At 33.1% G+C, this 25,731-nt stretch overlaps 1 protein-coding gene and 1 pseudogene across 1 annotated transcript; one reads left to right on the top strand and one right to left on the bottom strand.

The window, feature by feature from the left end:
• Positions 1 to 5,798: 5,798 nt before the first annotated feature.
• Positions 5,799 to 8,045, bottom strand: LOC128158123 (IgGFc-binding protein-like; annotated as a pseudogene).
• Positions 8,046 to 8,251: 206 nt separating this feature from the next.
• LOC128158158 (6-phosphofructo-2-kinase/fructose-2,6-bisphosphatase 1-like) lies at positions 8,252 to 25,434 on the top strand (the record flags this gene model as incomplete). Its single annotated transcript, XM_052820913.1, has 12 exons — positions 8,252 to 8,322; positions 11,324 to 11,387; positions 11,662 to 11,796; positions 12,717 to 12,900; positions 13,724 to 13,797; positions 13,929 to 14,000; positions 14,409 to 14,555; positions 16,068 to 16,172; positions 16,469 to 16,510; positions 16,997 to 17,084; positions 23,882 to 24,009; positions 24,155 to 25,434. Coding segments are annotated over 12 exons (1,170 nt in total), but the record flags the coding sequence as incomplete, so codon positions are not given.
• Positions 25,435 to 25,731: the final 297 nt, after the last annotated feature.

Genomic DNA, 25,731 nt, shown 5'->3' with positions numbered 1-25,731 from the left:
CCTGATTTAGTTGTTGCATGCTCGTATCTAAAAAACTATGTAAATTTAATAATTTTATGAAATTTTTTTCAGAAGGGGCTCCGGAGACCCCCCCCCCTCTTTTTTTTTAGTTGTACGCATGTGTTAATATTGACTTGGGTGCGGAATTATGAGGGTGTTTCCTCCGTATTGCTTGATGTGCTGATTTCTCTATAGAAATTATATTATAGGGGGAAAAAACGTACGAATGTAAGGACCGAAGATCAATAAATGCCGATTGATACATGATAATTCTTGTTAACTTTTTGTGTGAAAAGTGGTTAGAATAGTTAAATAGGAAGAAAGACTCGTCGATAGAGTAAGTTCTATGCTTATCCGGAAATAAATCAGTATTGCTTCAGATCTAGAACTAGCAACTTTGTGACCAATACATTGATTCCTGTTCAATTGTTAAAATTTTGGAGAAAAGAGGAAAAAAATGAAAACATAAAATGTTTAAAAAATCATAACTCGTCATATTACATGTACTTACAGAGGTTATAATAACAGAACGAAGTGATAACTAAAGTTAAAATAAAACGGAACTGTTTTTTTCTTTTTTCAGACAATAAACCGATGTAAAAATGAGAATCAAATAAACACGTGAATTTATTTGATCTGTTGAGATCTTCACAAGTATTTGGCATCCTAAAACATGTTAATAACATTTAGAGTCTCTAGGGTTTTTTCAGGTTTATTAAAAATTGTCATTATTTAATTTAATAATTCGTATTTGTTAAATATGGGCAAGGGAGACTTCATTTTATATTTGACGAGACATATCTCACTCATATTATACACCATTGATTTTTTAAACTTTAATATATTTTTTTCTTTATCTTGCAATAAGCTATTATAAATGTTCTTATAGAAGAATTAAGTTAACGAAAGTTTATGAAGAAATAAATAGATAATATCAGAAATAACAAAGAGATTATTTAAAACATCTATATACGTGCTAACTGCTAAAAGAAGTAATTGAAGTAGTATAATTGAAGAATTTTATTCCTACTTCGCCTTAACTGTCAAAAATGTGCATATATATGCATGGCATCGTTTTGTTAATAGTCGCTTAAAAAAATTAGTCGCTGACATTAGAAGCATGCATGAGAGAGAGAGAGAGAGAGAGAGAGAGAGAGAATAAATATCGTATCAGATACTAGTATAATTTAGAATTTATATAAAATAATTACTCTGCATGGGTTTTTTTTTCTATTTATATCAATATTTATATGTCAAATGCAATCTACATATGCCGTCTACAGCTAGATTCAGTGTAGAGTGAAAACGAAAAACGTACCGTCAGAATTCCCGCGCCGGCGAAGTCCACTCGATATTTCCGCAATATGTTCACGAGGGTAAGAAAACGCCTGTAAACTTTACCCAGTGGCGTCGGAAGCAAATTGAAAGTTGGGGGGGGGGGGTAGACTAATCCTCAGAAATCTTGACGAGCAAAAAAAACTAATATACCCTATTACCCCAATTTCTCAATAATTCATTTTTTTCATGGTAAACTTGCAAACAATCATATTTGCTGCGAGAAAAAGTGTGTGTGTGTGTGGGGGGGGGGGGGGGGGGGCTCTAAAAGCAGATCAAAGAACCGTAGCTATTGAAGTCCCGGAACAATGACATACAGTTTGTTTCACCTGCTGATCAGTGATAGTTGGCCCATCGTATGATTTTAGACCCAGGAAGCATGTTTTCAGGAAAAAACAAACATTCTTTGCGTTTCAGATTGTGTTTAACAAAAATTAAAAAAGAATAAAATGCAAAGTGTTTAACTTGTGCTATTCAAACTGTGCATCATTTTTTTTTGTAAATTGTCATATTCGTTAAAAAGCATCCATTTTTAGAAGATTGCGATGTACTCTAAACTTATTCCACGCGAAAACATTCAGTTGGGTTAACGTTTAAAAAACGTTTAGCGTTTCATGAATCAATATCATCTATAATGAAGTCGTTGAAGTGGAAGGCACTGGTTTATAACGTTTTCAGTGTAATATAACTCCTGATGATGCGTTGATATTTAGTTAAGCATTCGTTTGTGTTGAACGTGTTACCCCAAATTGGGGCGGTCAGCCGTTAGGTCATCTAAGTGTGGTCATTTTGATATGAAAAATGAAACAGAAAAGAAAATGATTTAATTTATAGCACGCTTCGCTCATTATTTTAATGAAATGTGTATTCAATGTGTTATAGTGATAAATAAATCTATACTATTGATCTATAAATATCTTTTGTTCATTTTTTGGACACTTACTTAATTGTCACACTCTGGATGCAACTTTGAAATATATATCCCAAAGGAGAGTACTGGGCGAAACATGGATTCTATATAAATATAATTTAATATCTATGTAGAAAGTACACTTAATAAGGGTTGGCTGTATATTAATGTGAATATGATATTTTTTGAATCCAAAATTAAAGATGAACAGTTCACCTACCTTGCACTTCTAGCATTATTCCTAAAGGCGATTCTTTGTCGTTTTATGATTTATCATGAGCTCGTCCACTACCTTTTTTCACGTACTTTCGGCCAGTTTTGTCATCTGTAAAAACTTGGAATGTGTTTCTTGTCATCCCATGCATCTTTTCATTGCCAGACAGAAGAACATCCGAACATCAAACTGAAATTTGTTGAAGAGTCCTTGTGGGGTATTTATGGAGAGTTGAATGCTTGTACAGTTTCTGTATATCAGGCTCTGACATGATGGGATAGTGCTGTATAATTCCTTTTCAGACGCGTTTTGTCTCAGCAAGAACAGATTTAAAACAAGTATTAGTCTGTGAAAGGTTCTTGATATGTCAATATTTTGGTTGAGTGGTGGACTTTTTAAATTAGGTGTCCGATTAGTCCATGACGAATGCCCTTAAGTGAGTAAATCTTTAGTGACTGCAGTCCACTTTTTTCAGATCCATGTGAAAATGGCAAAGGCTTTTGTCAAGTTTCACGTTGTCAAATAATTCAAACTCCACCGATTCCCCATTTTGTTATTAATATTTTTAAACCCATTCGCTGCTCTTTTGTTTCATTGTAATATATTATCTGAATTTAGCTTTATTATCTTATTTTTCCGTTCCTTGTCAGTCGTATGCTCAAACCTAGATGCCATTGTAGGATCGTATTATTACGTCAATGGCAAAGGATATCACTCTAAATAATTTCTGGTTTCAAAATTAAAGGTATTGTCGAACGTTTGTGTAAAATATCAGTTTAAATAACGTTACGTCTACCATGCTGTCGTATAAATTTTGACGTTCGCCGTCTAAAGATATTTGTAAGGCAATAAGTTAACGCATTTTAACCAATGACGTGAAGACATTCTTGTCCAAGGGAAAAATGTTGTATGAAATAGTTATTAGCCGAAAACTATTCATTCTGTTAGACATTGCACAGTATACACTCCAATGCGTTTTAGCAATCTGATAATTTGAGTAGTTTTTCGTCGTTCGGCTTCATTTTTTTTTACCTGGCACTATCCAAAAAATTATCAATAAGCATTAGGCCAAAATAGACTATTTTGTGCTAGGTGGATTAATGAACTAAATGTTGGAGAGAGGAAGACTTGTCAAGACGCTTGAACATGTTTAGATTATCAATAGTTTACCTGTGATTTTTTTTTTTGGGGGGGGGGTAGAATAAAAAGAGGTTTTTTTTGTTTTGTTTTTTTAGTTTTTGAGTTGGTCCTGTTGGTGTTTTTGTACATGTACATAGCACAGAGGTAACGTAGATCTGAATCCCGAACATTGGTCATTTTTGTACAACAGTATAGCATGGTGTGAGTCTGTTAAATTAAAATGTTAGTACACAAATTTATCAATGTTCGATATTTTTTTAAAAACAAATTCCGATCCAATTTAACCCAAAAGGACAACGTAAATCGAACTCTTCCAACTAAGTTAATTTATGTTTTCCAAATTTTGCCTGAATTTTCTTTTTGCGTTTGGATCTGTTAATTCCCATGGATATTCTTGGCAGTTTGCACATGAAAGCTAACAAATATTCGTGAAATTGGAGAAACCAGTAGTTTTGCTTTTTTCTGCGCGCATAGATGAAGTTTTCCGGTCATTTTTTTTCCTTTGATACGTCGATCAATAGAAAAACTTATTCAATTCATTTCTTAAATTCTCTAAATGTCTCTTTTAAAATTGAGTATCAAAGATGGAACAAGTTGAAATTATATATCTACATTAACAATATATACATGTAATCTAAAACTACGCCTGATTATTTCGTTAGTTTTTTACATTACTGTGTAAATTGTTAACAAGTTTGCCTATTTAATGAATCAGGTATTGTTATATCACTATTTAATAAATAAATTGACACCGTTAAGTATATAGGTACCAAATTTAAAATGAAGTATAATTTTCTTATATCCTTGTGTGCGTTATTCATTTTTACCCATCGTTAACTTAGAGATGATTATAAGGTTCTACCCCAGAGTACAGGTTCTAATTATTTATGTAAGTTGAATTTTATTCCTGGACCTCTTCATTATGGATTGTTTAATAATTAGCTTTTTGGTTATAATATGTAAAGAAATGTTCAGGCAGAGAGCTCATTGGTGGGCAATCAACTATTTAAACAAGATTTTCTGTGTGTATGTCTTGAAGAAAGATATCAAATACCTATTAAAGTTTGCATTTTGACTTCCTACAAATACATGTATTATATTTGGAAACGCTACAAGTCCTTGGCTTACTTCCAGTTCAATGCTAATCAAGTCGCGCGATTAATGTACATTATGCTGAATTAACTCGTTGATACATGTAGCTCACACATTATACAAGTATATTCTGTGTTTGTTGTTTCTATTTGAAACATACTTAGAATATGAACACTTTATGTTCTGGTGAGCCTAAAGGATACCATTTCTCCAGGGCACGACTTTACATATTGGCCTTGAATTTGAGCCCCGTTCGATATCGAAAAATGATTTTAAAAATCTGTAAAAACACTCGGAAATGAATACGCCGTTAGATCATGTTCTTCTGACGTCAGTTTGACGGTAGAAATTCAAAACAACAAAAAGAATATTTGATGTAATAGCTCTGTGTGAAATATTAAATGGTAACATTTAAAATGGTTGATTTCTCTATTGTTCATGATGTTGATTAACCCAGTGTTCATTTTCAGGATACCTTTTTTTTTCATCTTTCAATTTAATTGTAAATTTTTTTGAAATAATTTTAAGTTCAAAAATACATTTAAAAACTATTCACACATTTTTATTTTTCATTTTAAAATTTGTAAACAATTGTCATTTTGATATAAAATATTGATGAAATCAACTCTTTACATTTTGACGATTTTTATTCTAAATTTTAACATAATGTAATGTCCCACAAAAATGCTAATCGAATTTTGTTTTAAAAATATCAACCTTAGCATGTGGTATATGATATATATCAGAAAGAAGACTCTACTGCAGAAAGCGTCCCTACCCCTATTTTTTAAGACTTTTTGTCATGTGTCATGTAATTTTTTTTAAAAAGTCACGTGATAAACGCCCTGTCTCACATTGAATTTAGGACCTCGGTCAGTCACAGTGAATAGGAAATCTTGTTGCTATATCATATCTAGTCTACTAAACTAGTGTCAATACAAAATGAATTTAACAAATAAATTCTAATACTTAAGGGCCCGAGAATTCGGACTGGATTAGAAAAAAATCGAAACAACTGACCAGTGTAGATAAAAACCTATTTGGGCCCTACTAATATCAACGCGTAAAGTGAAGTGAAAAAAATATAACACGTATAAAAATAGTTTACTTTCAAGATTTATTTGGAGAGGAAAACAATACATTTAAGGCTTATTGTAAAGATATCCTGTGCTTTCTCTTAACCTAAAACAGGGTAGTTTCCTACGTCATAGATGTTTCCTACAAATCCATAAGAATCGAGAGACCTGTAGCCATTGACGACCAAAGCAAAGGGAGACGAATGCTTGATTTCTATTGATCCTGGAAAAACCTTAAGAGTGATAACATCATACGAAATGCCGACTATCATGACGTTTTCTTGTACAATTATCATGCTCGGGTCGACATTTTGCCCATTTATTAGAACACTCTGTGCCACATCTTTGACGGCCATTATAGTGATGAAATTCTGTGGGTATCCGTCTGGGATCACCACCTTATACTGGGGTTTGTAGCTGTAGTACCCCGGGACAACAATCATGTACGGGTCGGCTGTATTCGCATCAACGTAATTCCCTCTTACAAAATTAGTGACCATTAGCGAACTATTGCTACTTTCAATGACAACGGTTTCGCTTATTGTTGAGTTTATGTCGTATGGTATGCCTGTAATGACATCCTGTGTAATTGTTTGGGACCCTTTTATAATAGTAATCGTTGTATTATACGCTGAAAGGACACGGATCAGTGAGCCATTACTGTTGATGTCCGCGGGGACAATAAAGAAATTTTCCCACTCGGCAGTGGGTGGGAGTTGTTCCATCATATGACTACAAGTCATTGATCCGGGAAACTTGTTGCATCTGTTTCCGGAGAAAACCGCCACTGGTTGAGAAGATTCAATAGTTGTTCCTGTCAGGTCTGTATTGTGTCCAACTTGAAAAGTCTCGAGCTTTTTCAGAGACATTTCCAAAGTGTCCGAATCGCTGTAATTTTTCCCGTTGATAGTAATAGGGGATGAGTTGTTCAGTAATTTAAATTTAATTGTAACGGTTGTGTCGTCATTCAGAGAAGCAATGGCAAACACGCTAGAGTACACAGGAAATCGAGGGCGTAGTGGTTGAGTGGAGACCACCGTATAAGATGTAGAAAGCTTCTCTGTGGGCAAAATCATCGAACTGTCGTCAGAGGAATGGTAGTCGTTGCCAAAGAGCACCACGCTGATTGGCTCAGAAGATTTGATACGCACGGCTTTTGCCTCTTTTTGAAGTATTTGCCCTTGCAGTTCTGGTGGCAAAACGATTTTCAACTCAGACGTAAAGGTAACATTGCGATCGATTTGTGATTTTAAGGCGGGGTCTAGACTGTCAGAAGAAGAGAGCTGAACAGTTGTAGGGGAGTTGGTTGTAAGATAAATGTAGGATGGATGTTCGTCAGCATAGAAGTGGTTCCACATAATCAACAAAAGATATTCGTTTGTAAAACTTCCTCTAAAATCTAAAGCAAAAAAAATATAACAAAAAAAACCTTGTACTGGTTGTTCAAGTTATGCAATGTCTTTAAATCAATCATGTAAAGCATGATCAATAATACATTGGGTATTGATTAGTTCAAATGTCATAACATAAGGAGAACATTACATAATGTATGTAGAATTTTAATTTTTTTTTTCTAGATCTTTAGATCATGTTTAACTAAATAACATGAATTTTAATCACGGAGAATTTTTTTCACATAACAAACAAAAAACCTGTATTATAAATTCTTGCCTGTGCAGTCTTGTCCAGACCAGTCTTCGGCGCACGTACAGATGTACGAATTTTCTGCGTCAGTGCATAGTCCTCCATTTTGACACGGCATAGAAGAGCAAGCAGAAATTTTTACTAAAATTTATATATTATATATTTATTATTACAGATTTGATCAAATTACAGAAAAATTACAGACTGATAAGTGATTAATTGTTTCAAACAGTATATAAAGGACACAAAGGTCGGTTTTAGGGTGGAGCAAGCTTATAGAATATTTTTGTTAACTTAGATACATTATTTTCCTTTCTATCTAACACAATGGAATTCTCTAATTATAGATTTCAAAATAACACATAGCTGACAATGATGCTAGATATGTGTTATTCCTGCTGATCTCTTCCCAACGTTCGCGTAAAACATATCATGTTACTCGAACTTAACAAAATTTTATGACATTACATGTACTTTACCTGAGCAGTCCTCGCCCATCCAGACTGGTGAGCAGGAACACGTGTAGGAATCGGATGACGAGTCAGTGCACGTGCCTCCGTTCTGACATGGATTACTGTAGCAGGGCATCTCTGTCTCTTGGGAAATTTACATAATTTGCGTAATAGAAATGCATGCATAATACATTTATACGGAAGATAAAAAAATGTTTTGGATAATATATAATTTCGGGAAATAGAACATATCTTAAATATTTAAGAAGGTAGGGTATATCCTCTAGAAAATAAATACGGATCAATTATATTTTTTAGATATGCGCATTAGAATGTACTACATTTTTGTAATCCCCTCCCCTCCCCACCCCCCCCCCCCAAAAAAAAAATCGCCACAGATAAATATCGAAACCATGATTTTTTCCGGCAAGATAATACCGAAGCCCAGGCAATAAGACAGTAAGTTAGGGGATGGTGGGAAGTTTTATTTATTAAATTTTTTTTACTGGATTATTTTTTTTTCTGGAATACTAATACTTTTTTGTATTTGATTGTACTGAACTACTGATATATATCTTCACTGCTTGCCTTTGTTGCCTGGACAGTTTTAACGACCTTAACAATTGTAATTACCTTGAACTACTTGTAGATAGAAAAATTTTTGCTGGAGCTTCCGTATGCTGTAGCAGTTTCAGCCTACCTGTTGTACATATATATATATTATTCATGTACTTTAGAGTTATATGTAATAATTTTTGCAATAAAATTAATTTTGAATGAATAATATTTATTTACATATTCATTCCTATTCTGTTGTTTAAACTACTTTTAAGGAACACTGTTTTCATCTGCATTTTTAGATATACAGTTGTATACCAGTGTTTTTTTTCATTACAATATCAATAGATTTTTATTTATGTTAACTCATAACTCATACTGTAAAAAACATCTACCATCTTGATTAAAACAATAAATACTCTCTCTGGCGATTCATATGCATGGGTATGAAGTTAGTAAGCAACATTGCATGCTCAAGAAACACTTGACCCGGCTTAGTGAGTCTCAGTGTATGTTTACTTTTTCTGCAATGATTGCTGCCTTCATATCCCGTAAATATGTTATTATTAAGTTTTTATGCAAATATTGGCCGCTAAATAATATTTTCCTCACTCATAGAGACCGATTTCAATGAATTTTTTTAAGACCCCGCGTTAGCAAAGCTTTTGTTTTAAAAATAAATAATTTGATTACACATTTTATTTTTATATACATTGATTTGGAATTGATTATACTTTTTAGTTGAAAACTTAGTTTTTGAATATCTGACAGAAAACTCCGAAATATTTGGATCTAAAATGTAGGCGGGAAACGGGCGTTAGCGTTCGCAGTCCTTATGTCTCTAAATCAAGTGTCAAGGTCATATCAGATCAAACAAAAATCCTTTTTTATGAGCAAGTATACACTATCCAACAAACCCTTTTGGCAAATGCTTTACTTAAACAGAGCTTTTTAATGGCGTGCAGTTACATTGAACCAAGTAAATGTGAAAGTCATATTGCAGATCTCTTGTATTATAATCAGTTTGAGACTATAGATTATTTCCCATTTGGTTAATATCTTCAGATTGAGCAAAAATGCCTGTATATAACATGTATAAGGTGTTACAATGAGATTTAATTAGAAGTTGTATGCCAGCTGGAAAATTTCAAAGTTATAGGTCAGGGTCAAAGCAAAATTTTCTGAAATTTTGTTCATCCTTAGTCCACTATTTAAACAGGGCTCTTTGAGATGGCCACCATCTCAATGTTGTCTAGTTAAGACTGCACTAGCTTTGGTGTACCTTAAGGGTAATTTGTGACGTGTACTGAGCATATGTTCATAAAATTCAGCATCACTTAGCTTAATTTATAGTTGTGTTGTATTCAATGCCTGATTAAAAATTTTGTTATATACTGGTAGATAGGACTGTTTTTTAAGTGTATATATGTTCCTTTGATCTGTGAACTTCAAATCTGTAGATATGTTTGGTCACAAGGAAATCAATTAATTTGTTGTTGTGTTAATTTTTGTGAATTATACAGATAATGTTTAATGATTCCACAATTATAAATTCTTAAGCCCTGCATTATTATAGAAATATGATTGAAGATGTCATCTATTGTGAATTTTAATTACTTTGTTTTTCGTCATTCTCATCAAGTTCTGTTGCATGGACTCCGTGATTGTTTTATATTTGCTTTTTTCAAGCTTTTGAAAAATTCCTCTCTAAGATTTAATGAACAATGCTTGGAAAACTAAGAAACGCAGAATGAAAACATTGACCATTTGGTTGAAATTTGGTTGAAATTTTGATAATAAAAAAAGAAAAACTAGTATATTTGGCATGAAAAAAGTCAACTATCATAAAATATATTGTTGAATTACAACAGAGTACATTTTGCCTGCTGATTATAACTTGCTAATGAATATTGAATAGATGCTAACTTGCTCTTTAATGGATACTACAGTAAAACACGGTTATAGCGAACACGCTTATAATGAATTGACGCTTACAGCGAAGTGATTTTTATTCCCTGTGACTATATTTCATGTTGTAAACTTGACGGATATAACGAATTAGGCTTATAACGAAGCAAAATCGCCCGTCCCTGGCGCTTCGTTATAACCGTGTTTTACTGTATAATTATTCTAACTTGCTCTATAATGGATACTATGATTATTCATCAATGTTTCAGTTGGTTTTTTTGTTGTTTTTTAAATGATACTTTAGTTGATTTAATTTGAAAGATAAATTTTAATTAAAGTTTTTATGAATATACGTCCCAGCCCAGCCCCGTTATGCAGAATTTTCCTCTGAACCATTTAGTGACATGCACTTCCTGTAATAAATGTGTATTTGAATAAAAATATGAAAATTTATGTAATTTTTAGATTTTCTTTTGAACATGAAAAGTTAATAAATTTTTATCTGAATATAATATGGAAAAAAATAATTTCTTTTTAATTATAGAACACAAGCAAATTTTACATTGATGCCAAAATATCAAAAATTTTGATTATTAATGTCAATGAGGAAAGTCTGAAGATAATTTAATGGACCGTTAATTGACTGGATTTCCTAGAGCACACTTGTATGTATATACTCCTTTGTTCTTGGTAAATGAATTACCCTGTCCTTCAGTTTGTTTCTACATCCCAGTGTTGTTTACAGGCCCTGAAATGTGCTAATGTTTGCATAGCTGCAATAATGTAGCCCTCTCCCGATTTTTTATATCTAAAAATAGAAAAAAGAAAAAATTGGGAGAGGGCTACATTATTGCAGCTAATGTTTGCAAAGAAACATGTCTCACTGGGTTTGTTAACTAAAGTCAGGGGTAGATTTGACTTTTAAGACCCTGTTTTTAAGCATAAACTATTTGTAAAATGATTTCTTAATTCACCTTTTTTTGTACTTTTGCAGGAAGTGTGCGCTGTTGGCAATAGACGACGCCTGTAACTTTCTACAGAACGGGGGAGAAGTAGCGGTAAGTATAAGTCTCTCCACTATAAACAAATCGATTGTAACCCATATGCAATGGCATTAACAGGTTAAATTCAATAAACTATTCAAGTATTTGCTATTACATGTAATATCTGAATTGTTTTATGCTTTTCTCAACTTGTTTTCACTGTGAAATGTCATTTTCAACTAACCTGTAATTACTTCGATAGATGCGCACAGGTTATATATCTGCAGAACCCCAAAACTATTGTAACTATTGATGTGAACCCTGTCTTATTTTTCTTTGTCTGTTACAGGTGGTCGATGCCACAAACACGACACGCGAGAGGCGGAAGCTACTGTTTGACATCATACAGGTCAAGCACAAGTTCAAGCTGTTCTTCATTGAGTCCATCTGTGATGACCCGACCATTGTGGAGGCCAATGTTTTGGTGGGTCCCAGTACTACTATACCTTTTGATAAGATTTGGGTCCCTGTACTACAATACCTTTTTATAAGATTTGGGTCCCTGTACTACAATACAGGGATGAGATTTGGGTCCCAGTACTATAATACCTTTAGATAAGATTTGGGTTCCTGTACTACAATACAGGGATGAGATTTGGGTCCCAGTACTATAATACCTTTAGATAAGATTTGTGTTCCTGTACTACAATACCTTTGGATAAGATTTGGGTCCCAGTACTATAATACCTTTAGATAAGATTTGGGTTCCTGTACTACAATACCTTTAGATAAGATTTGGGTCCAGGTAGTACAATACCTTTGGATAAGATTTGGGTTTATAACTGCAGGAGTTATCTATCTTTTTGTCAACATACCTGACGATGGCATGCATGTATTCTTTAAAAACTATCAAAGATTTATTTGGAAAAAGATGAAAAATTGAAGAAAAAAATGTAAGAAACATGAAATGATGTTACAAGTAATATATATACTTCCAAATTGTTGTCAATAAAGGGAGTATATCCCCATTTTTTGCATTTTTAGTATGTTTTGTATTGGAACCAAAAAGAATATGAAACATACGGCTTCTAATTGTTTTTTTGCATGTACATACCATTTACAAAGTTTGACTTCACACTACAGTTACTGTAACTTCCTTATTTTATGTGAGTGCTGGTACTAAATTTTGCAACTCTGTTGTTTTGTATTAAATCACAAGAACATAAAATGGCAAGCACTGATTTTTTTGTTATAATACATACAGTTCTAAACTCTCTGAAAAATAAAAGCATAATTTAAAAATTTGCAAGAGTTGCTCCTCCTGATTTTACACTAATGTTAACTCCTCACATTAAATAGGGAATCTAATTTAAAAGTAATAATTCATTGTGTATAATTATATAGGAAGTGAAGGTCTGTAGTCCAGACTACATTGGGATGAATAAAGACGAGGCAGTGCAGGATTTTATGAGGAGAATCGAACACTACAATGACATGTATGAACCGCTGGACCATACCACAGACAAAGACCTGTCTTATATACAGATCTTCAACCAGGGCGAGAGATTTCTAGTACACAAACTTGCAGGTATTTTATCCAACACAGAAGAGGGTGCTACCTTCATTTTTGTCTGTTTTCCAAGTTATTAAGATAATATCAAAATTATAAAGTTTTGCTCCAGTTTTGATATTATTATATTTTCTTTCATTCTTTTACTTGATTCTTGTACAGTACTTAATTAATGATAGTACATTATCAATGATAGTACATTATTAATGATAGTACATTACCGTATATCCAGTAATTTTCGCGATGATCTAATTTTCGCATTTTTTGCTATCTCTTTAAAATCACAAAAAATTTAATACACAGAAATTATATCCTTTATTATTTTTTATAAGACACTTTTAAAATCGCAAAAAAGACTGACGCAAATTAAAAATCCTACATATTTTCCCCATTTTTCGCAAATTTTGTGACACATGAAAAAAAATGCATAAACGGAATTTCAATTTCACAGTAGATTACTTGTTATTAATGACAAGCAAGCAGCCCTTCCATAAATGTTCATTGTTCAGTATGATGTGTATTTTATCTTCCTGTTGCTGATAGCTCATCTGCCTAATTTTGGATTGATAATGGGAAGACAGCTTCCAATTTGCAAATTAACAAAATTGTCCAATTTATAAGTGAGGGGGGTGGATTTATAAAGCTCAATTTTATTTTATTTGGTATTACAAAGGCACAACAAATTTAAATGTTAAAAAACAGAGATTTGAAATTTATTGAAAATGAATAAGTTGACAAAAAACATTCAATTTGACAATGTTCTCAGGACTGTGGTTACAATTGTAATATTAAAGTATTTAAGGAAAAGGAGTACTTTATTGCTTTGTCTTTTATATTTCAGGTCATCTACAGAGTCGAGTTGTATACTACTTAATGAATATTCATGTATTACCTAGGACGATCTACTTGACAAGGGTAAGAGAGAGAGAGAGAGAGAGAGAGAGAGAGAGAGAGAGAAAAGAGAGAGAGCGCATGACCATTTACTATTACATGTACCAAGCCAACTATTTCGAATGTTATTGAAGCAAACCAATATCTGTTCCTAGCATGGAGAATCTGAGATGAACTTGCAGGGAAGAATTGGAGGAGACAGCAACCTCTCACCCAGGGGAGAAGAAGTATGTAACATTATCATTACGTAAAGGGAAGTAACTCTTAATCATGATGATGTCATTTTAAAATTTAATGTACGTAGTAATGGAAATACATTTAACTAAGATTTTTTGAAGGGACTTGACTCAGACACAATGATTATAGACTTCTCTTGATGGAATACTGTAGATTCTTAAAAGATTACAAGGTTTTTTTTTCATCCAAATGTATATAAATGTCAGAGATACTCGTCACCAATTATAAAATCTCGCTATTATTTTACTGACTCTTATGAACCTAATGAAATTGTGACGAAAGTTTGGCTATCAGGAATTAATGAATGGCTGAATTTTGAACTTGCTTAAAGAAGGAATCTACTGTTGCATTATATCAGTTTAAGAATCATGTAAAGTGCCCTTCTGATTAATTTGCAGTATGCTGTAGCGTTGGGGGAATATGTGGAGAAGGAAAAGATTGCTAATCTGAAGGTGTGGACGAGTGAGCTAAAGCGTACCAAAGCCACGGCCAGACATGTGGATGCACCAGTGGAAAACTGGAAGGCCCTCAATGAAATTGATGCCGTAAGACAATTAACCCTTTTATATATATATATATATATATATATATATATATATATATATATAAATATATATATATATATATATATATACAGTTGAACTTCGATATCTCAAATATCTCAAAGTTTTTAAACAGTCCCATCTAGTTCAAGTGTCTTAGTGAAGTTTGACTGAACAGTTACATTTTGATATGATGGTTTATTTGCTCTGTTTCTTAGAAATTGATAACATTGAGAACCTGCCTGGTCACATGATTACAGAGCTACTCATTAAATAGTCAGAGGATTTGATCAAATACATAACTTTTTTATTATATTTTAAAATATTTCGAAATGAATTTTCATTAACTTTTCTTTTATGAATTAATTTGATCAATACATAAGAAATCCAAATTTGCAAGGGCTTTCTGTAAGCATTCTTTCTATCATCTCACAGCTTAACAGCAGCTAAAAGTTCATCAGCATTAAAATGTGTAAACAACCTTGGTTGTTTTGGATTTTCATAAATTTGAAATGATGTCTAAAAATATGATTAAATGCTAATACATGGAGAGAAGACGTGTAATATGATGATTAAAATCAAGATATCCTTATTTCAAGGAATCTGTTAAGGTTGACCACCTTTCCTTGTTTCTATATATGTTTATCCCCTCTTTCTACTGGATATCTATAATTTATCCCTCTTTCATCGTTTCATGATTTGCAAGATTTACTTCCTTTTCTCTCATCTTTCTTGGAGATTCATCCTCTCTTTTTCTTGTTTATCAGGAATATGTGATATTCATTTCCCTTTTCCTTGTTTGAGTTATTTTTCCTTTGTTTCTGTGAGAAGTTTAACACCTCTTATCTTGTTTCAGGGTACATGTATATGCATGATTTACTCCTCTCACTTTCAGTAAATCAGTGAGATAGACCTTTTGTCCCTTTATCTCAGGATATATCTGAGATGACTGTTTTCCCCTTTATTTCAGGACATATCTGAGATGAGTGTTTTCTCCTTTATTTCAGGATATATCTGAGATGAGTGTTTTCCCCTTTATTGCAGGGTATCTCTGAGATGACTGTTTTCCCCTTTCTTTCAGAGTATCTCTGAGTTGAACAGTTTTCCCTTCATATCTGAGTTGACCGTTTTTCCCTTATTTCAGTGTAATTCTGAGTTGACCGGTTTTCCCTTCATCTCTGAGTTGACCGTCTTTCCCTTATTTCAGTGTATTTTTGAGTTGACTGGTTTTCCCTTCATTTCTGAGTTGACCTCTTTTCCCTTTATATCAGGGTATCTCTGAGTTGTCTGGTTTTCCCTTTATTTCTGAGTTGACCTTTTTTCCCTTTATATCAGGGTATCTCTGAGTTAAACTGATTTAATTTCCTTTTATTTCAGTGTATCTCTTAGTTGACCGGTTTTCCCTTCATCTCTGAGTTGACCTTTTTTCCCTTTATTTAAGTTTATCTCTGAGTTGACTGTTTTTCCCCTTATTTCATGGTATTTCTGTGCTGAGCGCTTTTCCTTTTCTTTCAGGGTATCTGTGAAGGCATGACGTATGAGGAGATCCAGGAGATGCACCCCAAGGAGTTCGCCCTGCGTGACCAGGACAAGTTCCACTATCGGTACCCAGGAGGGGAGGTAACTATGACTCGTATACATATAGTTAGTTCAGTGCATTGAGGTTAATTTTAACAAATTCAGGGTTACAATAAAGTCAGTTTCTTTCTTCATATTTTATATGTGTAACAAAGTTATCAGATATATTGCATTGCATTTACGCTAGGGTGACGTTAATTTTACCTGTCATTATTAAATTTTGTAGAAATTTATAAGATTTGGAGTGTTGTTGTTGATTTCTTATTCTTTATTTCTAATTAACATAATTGATTCTTAGCTTTGATAAATGCTTACAAGTTTTACTCTTTTTTTTTTAGTCATATCAGGACCTAGTAGCGAGACTGGAACCTGTCATAATGGTAAGCCAACAAAATGTCTTTAAGGAGGCTGGATAGTCATGGTGTGTTTTAGGCTATATTAATCTCCTTTTGAAGGAGAGCTCTATGAAAAGATATAAGAAAACATTTAAATTCTTAAGGTAAAATATTAAGAATTTTGAAAATGACAAAAATTAGTAAAAAATGTCATGACTGTGTAAGATTTAAGGAATCTTCTGATGGATAATGTTTACCATCCAGTGTGCTTTAAATGTTTTATTACTTCAGAATCTCTTTCTGTGCTAGGTTAACATAAACATAGATAATGAACATTTTTCTTTTTCAACACACACAAATTTCGGTCTCTTACTGTACGTGCCCTGTAGCAAGTTTCATTTGTATTTTATGAATATCAGCTCTGACAATATTACATTGATTAGTGATCTTTTTGAAGTGGTTTAAGGGACTTGCATGTATGTTTATTACCAAAAACATTACTCTCCAAAGATTTGTTGATATTTTTTTTAGGAGCTAGAGAGACAGGAGAATGTGTTGGTGGTCTGTCATCAGGCCGTGGCTCGATGTCTGTTGGCCTACTTCCAGGACAAATCCTCAGGTAATCCCCAAACCGTAATCTCTGAAACTCAGGTAATCCCCAAACCTTAATCCCCAAACCGTAATCTCTGAAACTCAGGTAATCCCCAAACCTTAATCTCCCAATATCAAGTAATCTCTAGACCTCGATAATACCTTAACCTTTATCCCTTAAAGCTCAGGTAATTCCCAATCCTCAAACCCCAGTTAAACCTTAACCTAAATCCCCAAAATCTCAGGTAATTCCACAACCTCAGTAAAACCTTTTTAGTAACCTTAATACCCATAAACTGAGGCATTTTCTTATTCTCAGGTAATCTCCAAACCCTTATTTTCTCCTGGGTAATCCCCAAATCTCGACAACCCTAACCTTAATCTGTAATTCCTCAGGTACTAGTAATTCCCAAACCTCAGTTAATCCCGAAACCGGATCCCAAACCGCAGTTAATTGGGTAATTTACAATCCTAAGGAGACCCCCAGAGTGTGCCTGAAATATTTTTCACTTTTCAAAATCTATACAATCCCAAAAACTTCGTTGGTTTTGGACCTACTTGTAGATTTAGGATAGTCCTCAAACAAAGCACTGCACTGTACAAGTGAAGCTTTAATGTATCATTGTTACGGACTCCATAAATGCAAAGACCATGATAATTGCTGAGACAGGACCTTCTTGTAGGCTAAAGTAAAAAATATATGAAAAATATATATATATGTTAAAATGTATATCCCAAAAACAATAGCCTATCCAAACATAATTTTAAAAAACCGAAGCAGTACAGTTATATGCTGTGCAAGTTCTCCAGGAAAGGCTGATACCTGAAATGATACAAGCATTTTCTCCACCACCCATACTGGTATACAAGTTATCTTTTTGATTGGTCGCCACTGTAAGTGTCTGCTTCTAAACATTGCAATCCCCACCATGATGCCGTGTCATGATCAGTGTAATAAATTAAACTGATTATCCATGTTGTTGTGATTTCATGGTGATTTTTTGTGTTGAACCTCTTTAGAATTTGATACTGTAGATTCCAAATTAAACACAAGGAATTATTATCCGCTTAAAATCGTGAGAAGCATATCTTGCAGATTTTGAAATCTAACTTTTATTTTTCAAACAGATGTAAATTAAACAAAAACGAAAAAAATGGTTGTTCACAATTTTATATTCTCGCGATTTGTTGCAAAATGGTGGAATCGCGGAATAAGGTACATAAAATAAGGAATCTACAGTATTTAGTAACTTTGTATACCCTCATGGTAATTGTTGTAAATCTTTATTAATTTGAATTGTTTGTAAGTACTGACTTTTCTGCTTATACTGCCACATTTTCTTTTGCTGCTTTTTGATTTCTATACAAACATGTTCCCACTTTTTTCATTAATGGCTAATGAATTGAAGAAAATAACTTAAAAATAAACATAAAATTAAAGCAAAGACTGTTGTATTTCTGTTAATAAATCTGTTGTGTTGTTAGTTTGGGTAGAAAAGGTTTGTTATGGAGAATTTAAAGAGAACGATGTAAGATTTAGTAAACTGTGTTCTGTAATTTTCATGTATTAGTTTTCTGGAACAATTAAGTAAATGTTGTGGTGGTACAAAGAAAGTTCTGATCGGTGAGCATTTATATACAGTTTTATCTTCATTTTGAAGTATCATATATGTATATACTGTGACTTGTTTTTGCTTTAATATATAATGCATTAAGGCTAAATTAAAAAATTTAGCAAACTAAATTGAATTTCATTTATAGCAGCTTTGCTTAGATCTGTAGCCTATTATAACCATGCAGCCAATAGCTATAATGTTGATTTTAAAGAAAAGAAAAAATGAGAATTTTTGCTGGGGGACAGTTTGCCTCACACTCCAACAACGGCGCCTGTTATATTAGACATAGTCTTGTTAAATCACTCTGTTTATGTTATATCTCATTAAGTTTAAGTTGTTGCATGGACGTTGGCTTGCATACCTAACATAGTTAAATTCTTAAAAATTCCCTTGTATTATGATTTCTAGAAATAAATATTTTGTTTCTTTTACTTCAACTTGCTTATAATTTAATCTTAATACTTATGTGAATAATGATATGATACTAGAAATTTTTAATTATGTTTTGATTTAAGAAAAAAAGCATTTGAATTTAGTTCTATATGCATATAAAAGGATTTACTGCAGTATTATGTTCACTAGAGAAAGATCTGTATGCAGTTTTAAATCACAGCCTCTATTTATTGATATGATAGAAATTAATTGATATGAGACGTGATTAAACTAAAGCAAATCAATTTGTTTAACACTTTCTTTAATGTTTCCAACAACTCTTCGTGATATTGATGTGAAATTCTGTTTAATGTGTGAGATTGTACTACCGTATATTTCGTTTTTGATAATAGTTTTATTTCGTTTCTTTATTGACAAAAAATATATCCTTTTTTTCACTCATTTTTCTTAGCGGCAAATGAAGTCTCTAACATAACAGACTCTAACATCACTTAGTTTTAATAGTTTGAAAAAAAAAAGAGTCATTGTAATCAATAAAAGAGTTTAAGGTCAAGATCAAGTAAAATGAAAGATGGCTACAGGTTAATTCAAGATATAAATTCTTTTGATGATGCTTCATAACAATAGCTTTGTTTGATAGAGTGTATCTGGGCTTAAATTTTTGGTTTACGAAATGAAAAACCATCTTAAAAACTGTCATTTTCTACGAAATATGAAGGAAATAAACGACGATTTCGGAGTTTTGTCAATATTTGACTAAAGAAATATATCTATATATGCCAAAAGTCTCTCAAAATTGGCATCAAATACGCTCTTGACCTACTATTGAAATGATGTCAAATTGAATATAGGAAGCGGAATTACTTTTCTCATAACTTAATTAATTTAGGATGTTAAGAAATGATTTCATTTTCTATATCTTTCCTTTTACTAGTAAGCCGGAAAGTACGGAGAAAGATTCATTGAATCAAGTATGACGTCATAGTGGTACTAGCACCAAACTTAAAATTTATACTTGATTTGACCTTTAAAAGGTCAAGATCTAATTAATGATTCCAAAGTATCTTTTTGGTGCTAGAACCATTATGACGTAACAATTGATTGATGAAATTTATTTCCCGTACTTTCGGCGATAAAGGAATTATGTAGAAATTGAAACAGTTTCTTCATATTCTTTTTTATCAAATCACGGAAAAGGTAATCTTAATACCTTTATTAGAATTGTCAACATTTTAAAGAAGAGGCAATAGCTTGTTAAGTGTCGTTTATGAAGAGGCTGTAGGCATTCTAGATATATCTCATTGGTCAAAATCGGACGAGGCTCTGAGATTTGTTATGTTTTTCCTTCATATTACTTAGAAATTGACTGTAAAAACTTTGAGTTTTGGTTGTGTATACCAGCTATTTAAGCCTCGGTACACCGTGTCATACAAAGCTAATGTTATGAAGCATCATTGAAAGAATTTATATCTTGCATTTCATAAACATGTAAGCATCTTTCATTAACTATATCTAGACCTTAAGCAGTGAAAAAGTAATTGGAACAAATCTGTATGTTTGTCGAAGATAAGACTACTGTATAAATTATACATGCAGCAATTAAAGCTTTTGTTGCACTGTAATTAGGGCATATTATTATTGTATTAATGTTGTTGATAAACACTTAAAAAGAGCTAGGGTGCCTCAATAACATTTTGGTAATCTTTCCAAATTCTAAATTGATTATTGAATCATTGGCAATTATATTGATATGGCTACGTTGATATCCGTTTATGAATATTTGATTGAAATGGATAATTATGACTAAATTGACAATTTTTTAAATAAACATGATTTTAGGAAATAGAATGTTTTTTCTCTCTAAATGCTTTTGTGGGGACGTTAAATTTCTTATTTCTAGATGAAATCCCATATGTGCCAGTTCCCAATGAAGCGGTGGTCAAAATGAGAATGTCGGGCAGCGGTTGTGAGTGTGAAAACATGCATCTGTTAGACCCCAGGTAGTGAAACGTCCTTAGCTTAGGCAAACTGGTAGAGCTTTAAGGGTGCTAATTCATCACGTTATCACTGTCTTTGATTTTAAAATGTTTGCTGTGCAGTTGATTGTAACTATGCATAAATGTCACAATAACAATAATGATATAACACTTATTACAATTTCATACTAAAGCAAAAAAAAAAAAAAATGCTGAATACCTTCTCAAACTCTTTCAAACTAAGAAATTAGGTAGCCATTCATAGTGATTAGCTCTGTCATGTTTTTTTTAAAAGGAGGGATATTGAATGAAATGCATATCGAAGAAACACAGTTGATTCAGAAGACATTGAGTCAGTTACAATCTAAGTGAACAAAGAACAAACAGGTGTTTTATATGTTCAATTCAATATGTTGCGCAAGGAGGATCTAGAAAATTTTTCAGAGAGGGAGGGGGGTTTGAGGGATATCTATTTTTTTCTGGAAGGGGTCTGAAACCTATTTTCAGTAATTTTTAACATGTGAATCCCCCTGATCCCCTCTAGATTTGCGCATACATTGGCACAGTGTTATATTTTTCTCATAATAAAAAAAATACTCCGCTTTCCTAATAATTAGAAAAATGGAGTATTTTTTGTATTATGAGAAAAATATATAACGTCAGGTGCCTGGGATTAAAAGGTGATGAAAACCATGGACGCTGCTGACTTCTGAGACCTTTGTGTTTAATAAAATACTCTGACGTTCTGACTACCAGCGTGTCTTAAAGCATGTTCTCCATTTATTGGTGTGCCTTTAAAGGGGCATGGTCACGATTTTGGTCAAAAATTATTTTTTTGATTTTAATTTTTATAATGCTTCAGTAAGGCATTTATAATTGGCAACCAAAATTTGAGTGTCATTTGTTGAGTTATAGGCGAGTTTCAGAGCTTACAATTCCTCACTATGTAAACAAAGCTTTTGTTTACATTTTGAATGTTGAAGTGAAAATTCGAGTTTTAGACCAAAAATGAATGTGTTTATGGTTAGGAACTGTTTATTTATGCTTAAAAAGAATAAGAATATAGACAAATCATCTTGAAAAAGATTTTTACTGGTATATTGAACCTATGTAAACAAAAACAGGGCACGAGCCTTGTTTACATGACGAAGAATTGTGAGCCCTGTATCTTGCTTAAAACTCATCGACTGGCACCTAAATTTCATTTGATCATTAGAAATGCATTCATAAAGCATTGTAAATAATAATCAAAGTATCGAAGAACTGACTGGAGTTGATTTTATGGATGGTTATTTATTTTAAAATCAATGATATGTTATTTTGCTTGACAAGTACAGGTAGTTTCTAATCTGTATTTGAATTACGCACATTTTTATAACATGAATTTTGGGACTTTTTCGACACAAGAATGTTGATGAAACCCCATATGAATCATGTTAAGTATTATTTCAAGATATGATAAATTAAATCAAACTATGTATCAGTGATAGAAATATTTCTTGAAAATTTAGGGATCCAAGCAATATTGAACTCTCGTCTCGTTCAACCAAACGCTCGAGTTGAACGAGAGTATATTGAACTCTGGCGTAAGAATACATACAACTACAAAAAATATCTAAATTGTTCGTACCATTTAAAATCTGACTATTTTCAAGGTATTTATATATATGTTTCCTTGAAAAACAATGCTTTAGCATACATTATTTCGGATTTATCAATTATTCTCAAGAACTAATATTTGTCAGCGGCGATGATTTGTGCTTTGTTCCAAACACTGTTTCACATTCGGTTTGTCAGAGTAACTGCATAGGAGAGTTGATTAAAATCAACTCCCAAAAACAGAAAAATAAAATTTGACCAAAATCGTGACCATGACCCTTTAAACTCAGTTGCTGCAGGGTATTGGTATATCTCTTACATTTTTTGTTGTTGAAAATCTTTATTCTCAGAAATTGTCATACATATTTGTTTTTGAGTGAGATCTCACTGTATAATGTATTGTTGTGTCCACTCTCTGGTCCCATAGTATTGGGTTGTCTTTAAACTCTTCATTCTCGAAGTTGTGGATTTATACCTTTTTGTTTTTAGAAGGAGTATTCGCTTTACATTCCTTGCGTTCAGATTCTCTCTTTATTATTCTCGTACTTGTATATGATTTTTAAAGTATCGGTTTGTCTATGCACGTAAATTCCCACAAACTAATGGAAAGGCTAAATTCAGTGAGGCTAAATTGTTAGTGAGATGGTACAATTCTATTCTTCGGCAGTCATTGTTTCTGTAACCTAAAGTCATAAGTGATTTCTGTGACTAGAGTTATACTAGCTGGGCCTGAATTCTTACACTGTGATGTTTCCTATTATCGCACAAATCCCTGTACAGCACAAACACAGTTCGGGAAATCATGTAGCTTTATAATGTGCTACACCAGTTGGTCGGCTTGCTTTCCTGTTCAAGAGGGATTTTTACCAGTAGCAATGTATTGAACTCAATCATTGGAGTCCATATTAGCTAATTATGCCCATGTAACGCTTGAGTGTAAGGTTCTGAATATGGACAACATGTCAAATGTCTTGATCAGGACAGAAGAACCACAATTTGTATTCCCAAAAGAATAATTAAGATTCAGGGGGGATTTTGGGAAACACTCCATTTATTTTGAAAAAATTATGCAGGGTGATGAACTCCCAATGTTTAATGAAAATGTATTTGTCATTTGATTGCAAAAGGTTTCAAGCAATGCAAGACTTCTGTTTATTATTTCTGTTTAGCTTTTTCCTGTTAGGCGTAATTTCATGTACCTGAGTTTATTTCTTAATTGTCTCTATGCATTTATGTTCTAGAAGACCTGGCCTATCTCAAGGTCCCACTTCACACTGTCATCAAGCTGACCCCAGTAGCTTATGGCTGTAGAGTGGAGTTTGTCAGCCTTAACATTGACGCTGTCAACACCCACAGGGAAAAACCAAAAGTGAGAAAACAAAGTATCTAAATAGTAGAAATCAACCTGACTTTCACCTGTAATGAATTTGTTGTGTATAACTTAGTACAGTTTGTTTGTTGTTTACTTGTTTGTTTAGGTTGATTAAGAAAGCAACAATTTTGCATTTTTTCAGAACGTGAAACCTGATAGAAGCATTAACGAAGCTCTGGAGACCGTACCAGAGCATATATGAGGTCGTCATAGAAAAACTCCAGGACAAAACCATGGTAACTATGTATCTGAAGTTACCATTAACCAAAGAGACAGGGACATACAACATCGTCATCTAAACCAAAAAATATGGCAACACATGAGATTTATCATAAGCGGGTGAAATTTTCAGATAAAAATCCCAATATGTGTGCTGCTAGCTTGGGAATGAAAGGAGTTTTCAGTTTTGGTATTTTGGTCATCTCATACATACACTAAAATGGTGTTTCTGACTGAAATCAACCGAACAGTACGATTTCAGTTTGTTACAGATTACATTGACAATGCCGATGATGGACCGTGTCTTTGTCATACACTCTTGTCAAACGGTTACTTTTTTTAACAGAATGGTTATTGTGTTTTCAGTTAAGATTTTTATGTTCTTTTGCATATGATAACCTATGTTTTTAAGATGATTAATTTTGACTGTGATATAAATGGAAATAGAGTTAAGAATATTTATTTTGAATTCCAATATGCTGTTTTCTTTATATATTAAAACCTGCCAATTCTTCTCATTATGAATGAAAACGAAACCCCAACATATAACCAAGTTGTTGTCTGCTTTAGTTTTATTTTTTCCTTTTTTTAGGTCACCTGAGTCACTCAGGTGACCTATTGCAATTGGTCTTCGTCCGTCGTCGTGCGTCTGTGCGTCGTGCGTCGTGCGTTAACAATTTTACATTTTTAACTTCTTCTTGAAAACTACCAGGCCAATTGTTACCATTTTTGGCGTGAAGCATCTCTATGGTAAGGAGAATCTAAATTGTGAAATTCATGGCTCTACCACCCCTGGGGTGCCACAGGCGGGGCCAAATATGCAAAAAAAGCCAAATTTTCAAAAATCTTCTTCTCTACTCCCACGCATGTGAGGAAAAAACTGGTTGCATGGTTATGATGTCCATGAAGCCCTCTACCAAAATTGTGAAATTTATGGCCACAGGGTCAGGGGTTCTGGCTCTAGGGTGGGGCCAATATGGCCATATAGTAAAAATGTATTAAATCTTAGAAAATCTTCTTCTTTACTACCATATATGTTTTTTAAAAACTAAATGCATGATTATGATGTCCATGAAGCCCTCTACCTAAATTGTGAAATTCATGACCCCTGGATCAGGGGTTCAGGATCTAGGGTGGGGCCAATATGGCCAAATAGTAAAAATGTATTAAATCTTAGAAAATCTTCTCCTCTACTCCCATATATATTTGTAAAAAACTAAATGCATGTTTATGATGTCCATGAAGCCCTCTACCTAAATTGTGAAATTCATGGCCCCTTGGTCAGGGGTTCTGGCTCTAGGGTGGGGCCAATATGGCCCTATAATGAAAATGTATTAAATCTTAGAAAATCTTCTTCTTTACTCCCATATATATTTGTTAAAAACTAAATGCATGATTATGATGTCCATTTAGCCTTCTATCAAAATTGTGAAATTCATGACCCCTGGGTCAGGGGTTCGGGCACTAGGGTGGGGCCAATATGGCCATATAGTAAAAATG

This window comes from Crassostrea angulata, chromosome 8 (genome assembly GCF_025612915.1).
Source record: "Crassostrea angulata isolate pt1a10 chromosome 8, ASM2561291v2, whole genome shotgun sequence".
Lineage (NCBI taxonomy): Eukaryota > Metazoa > Mollusca > Bivalvia > Ostreida > Ostreidae > Magallana > Magallana angulata.
This window is presented reverse-complemented; position numbering and strand designations above follow the sequence as displayed.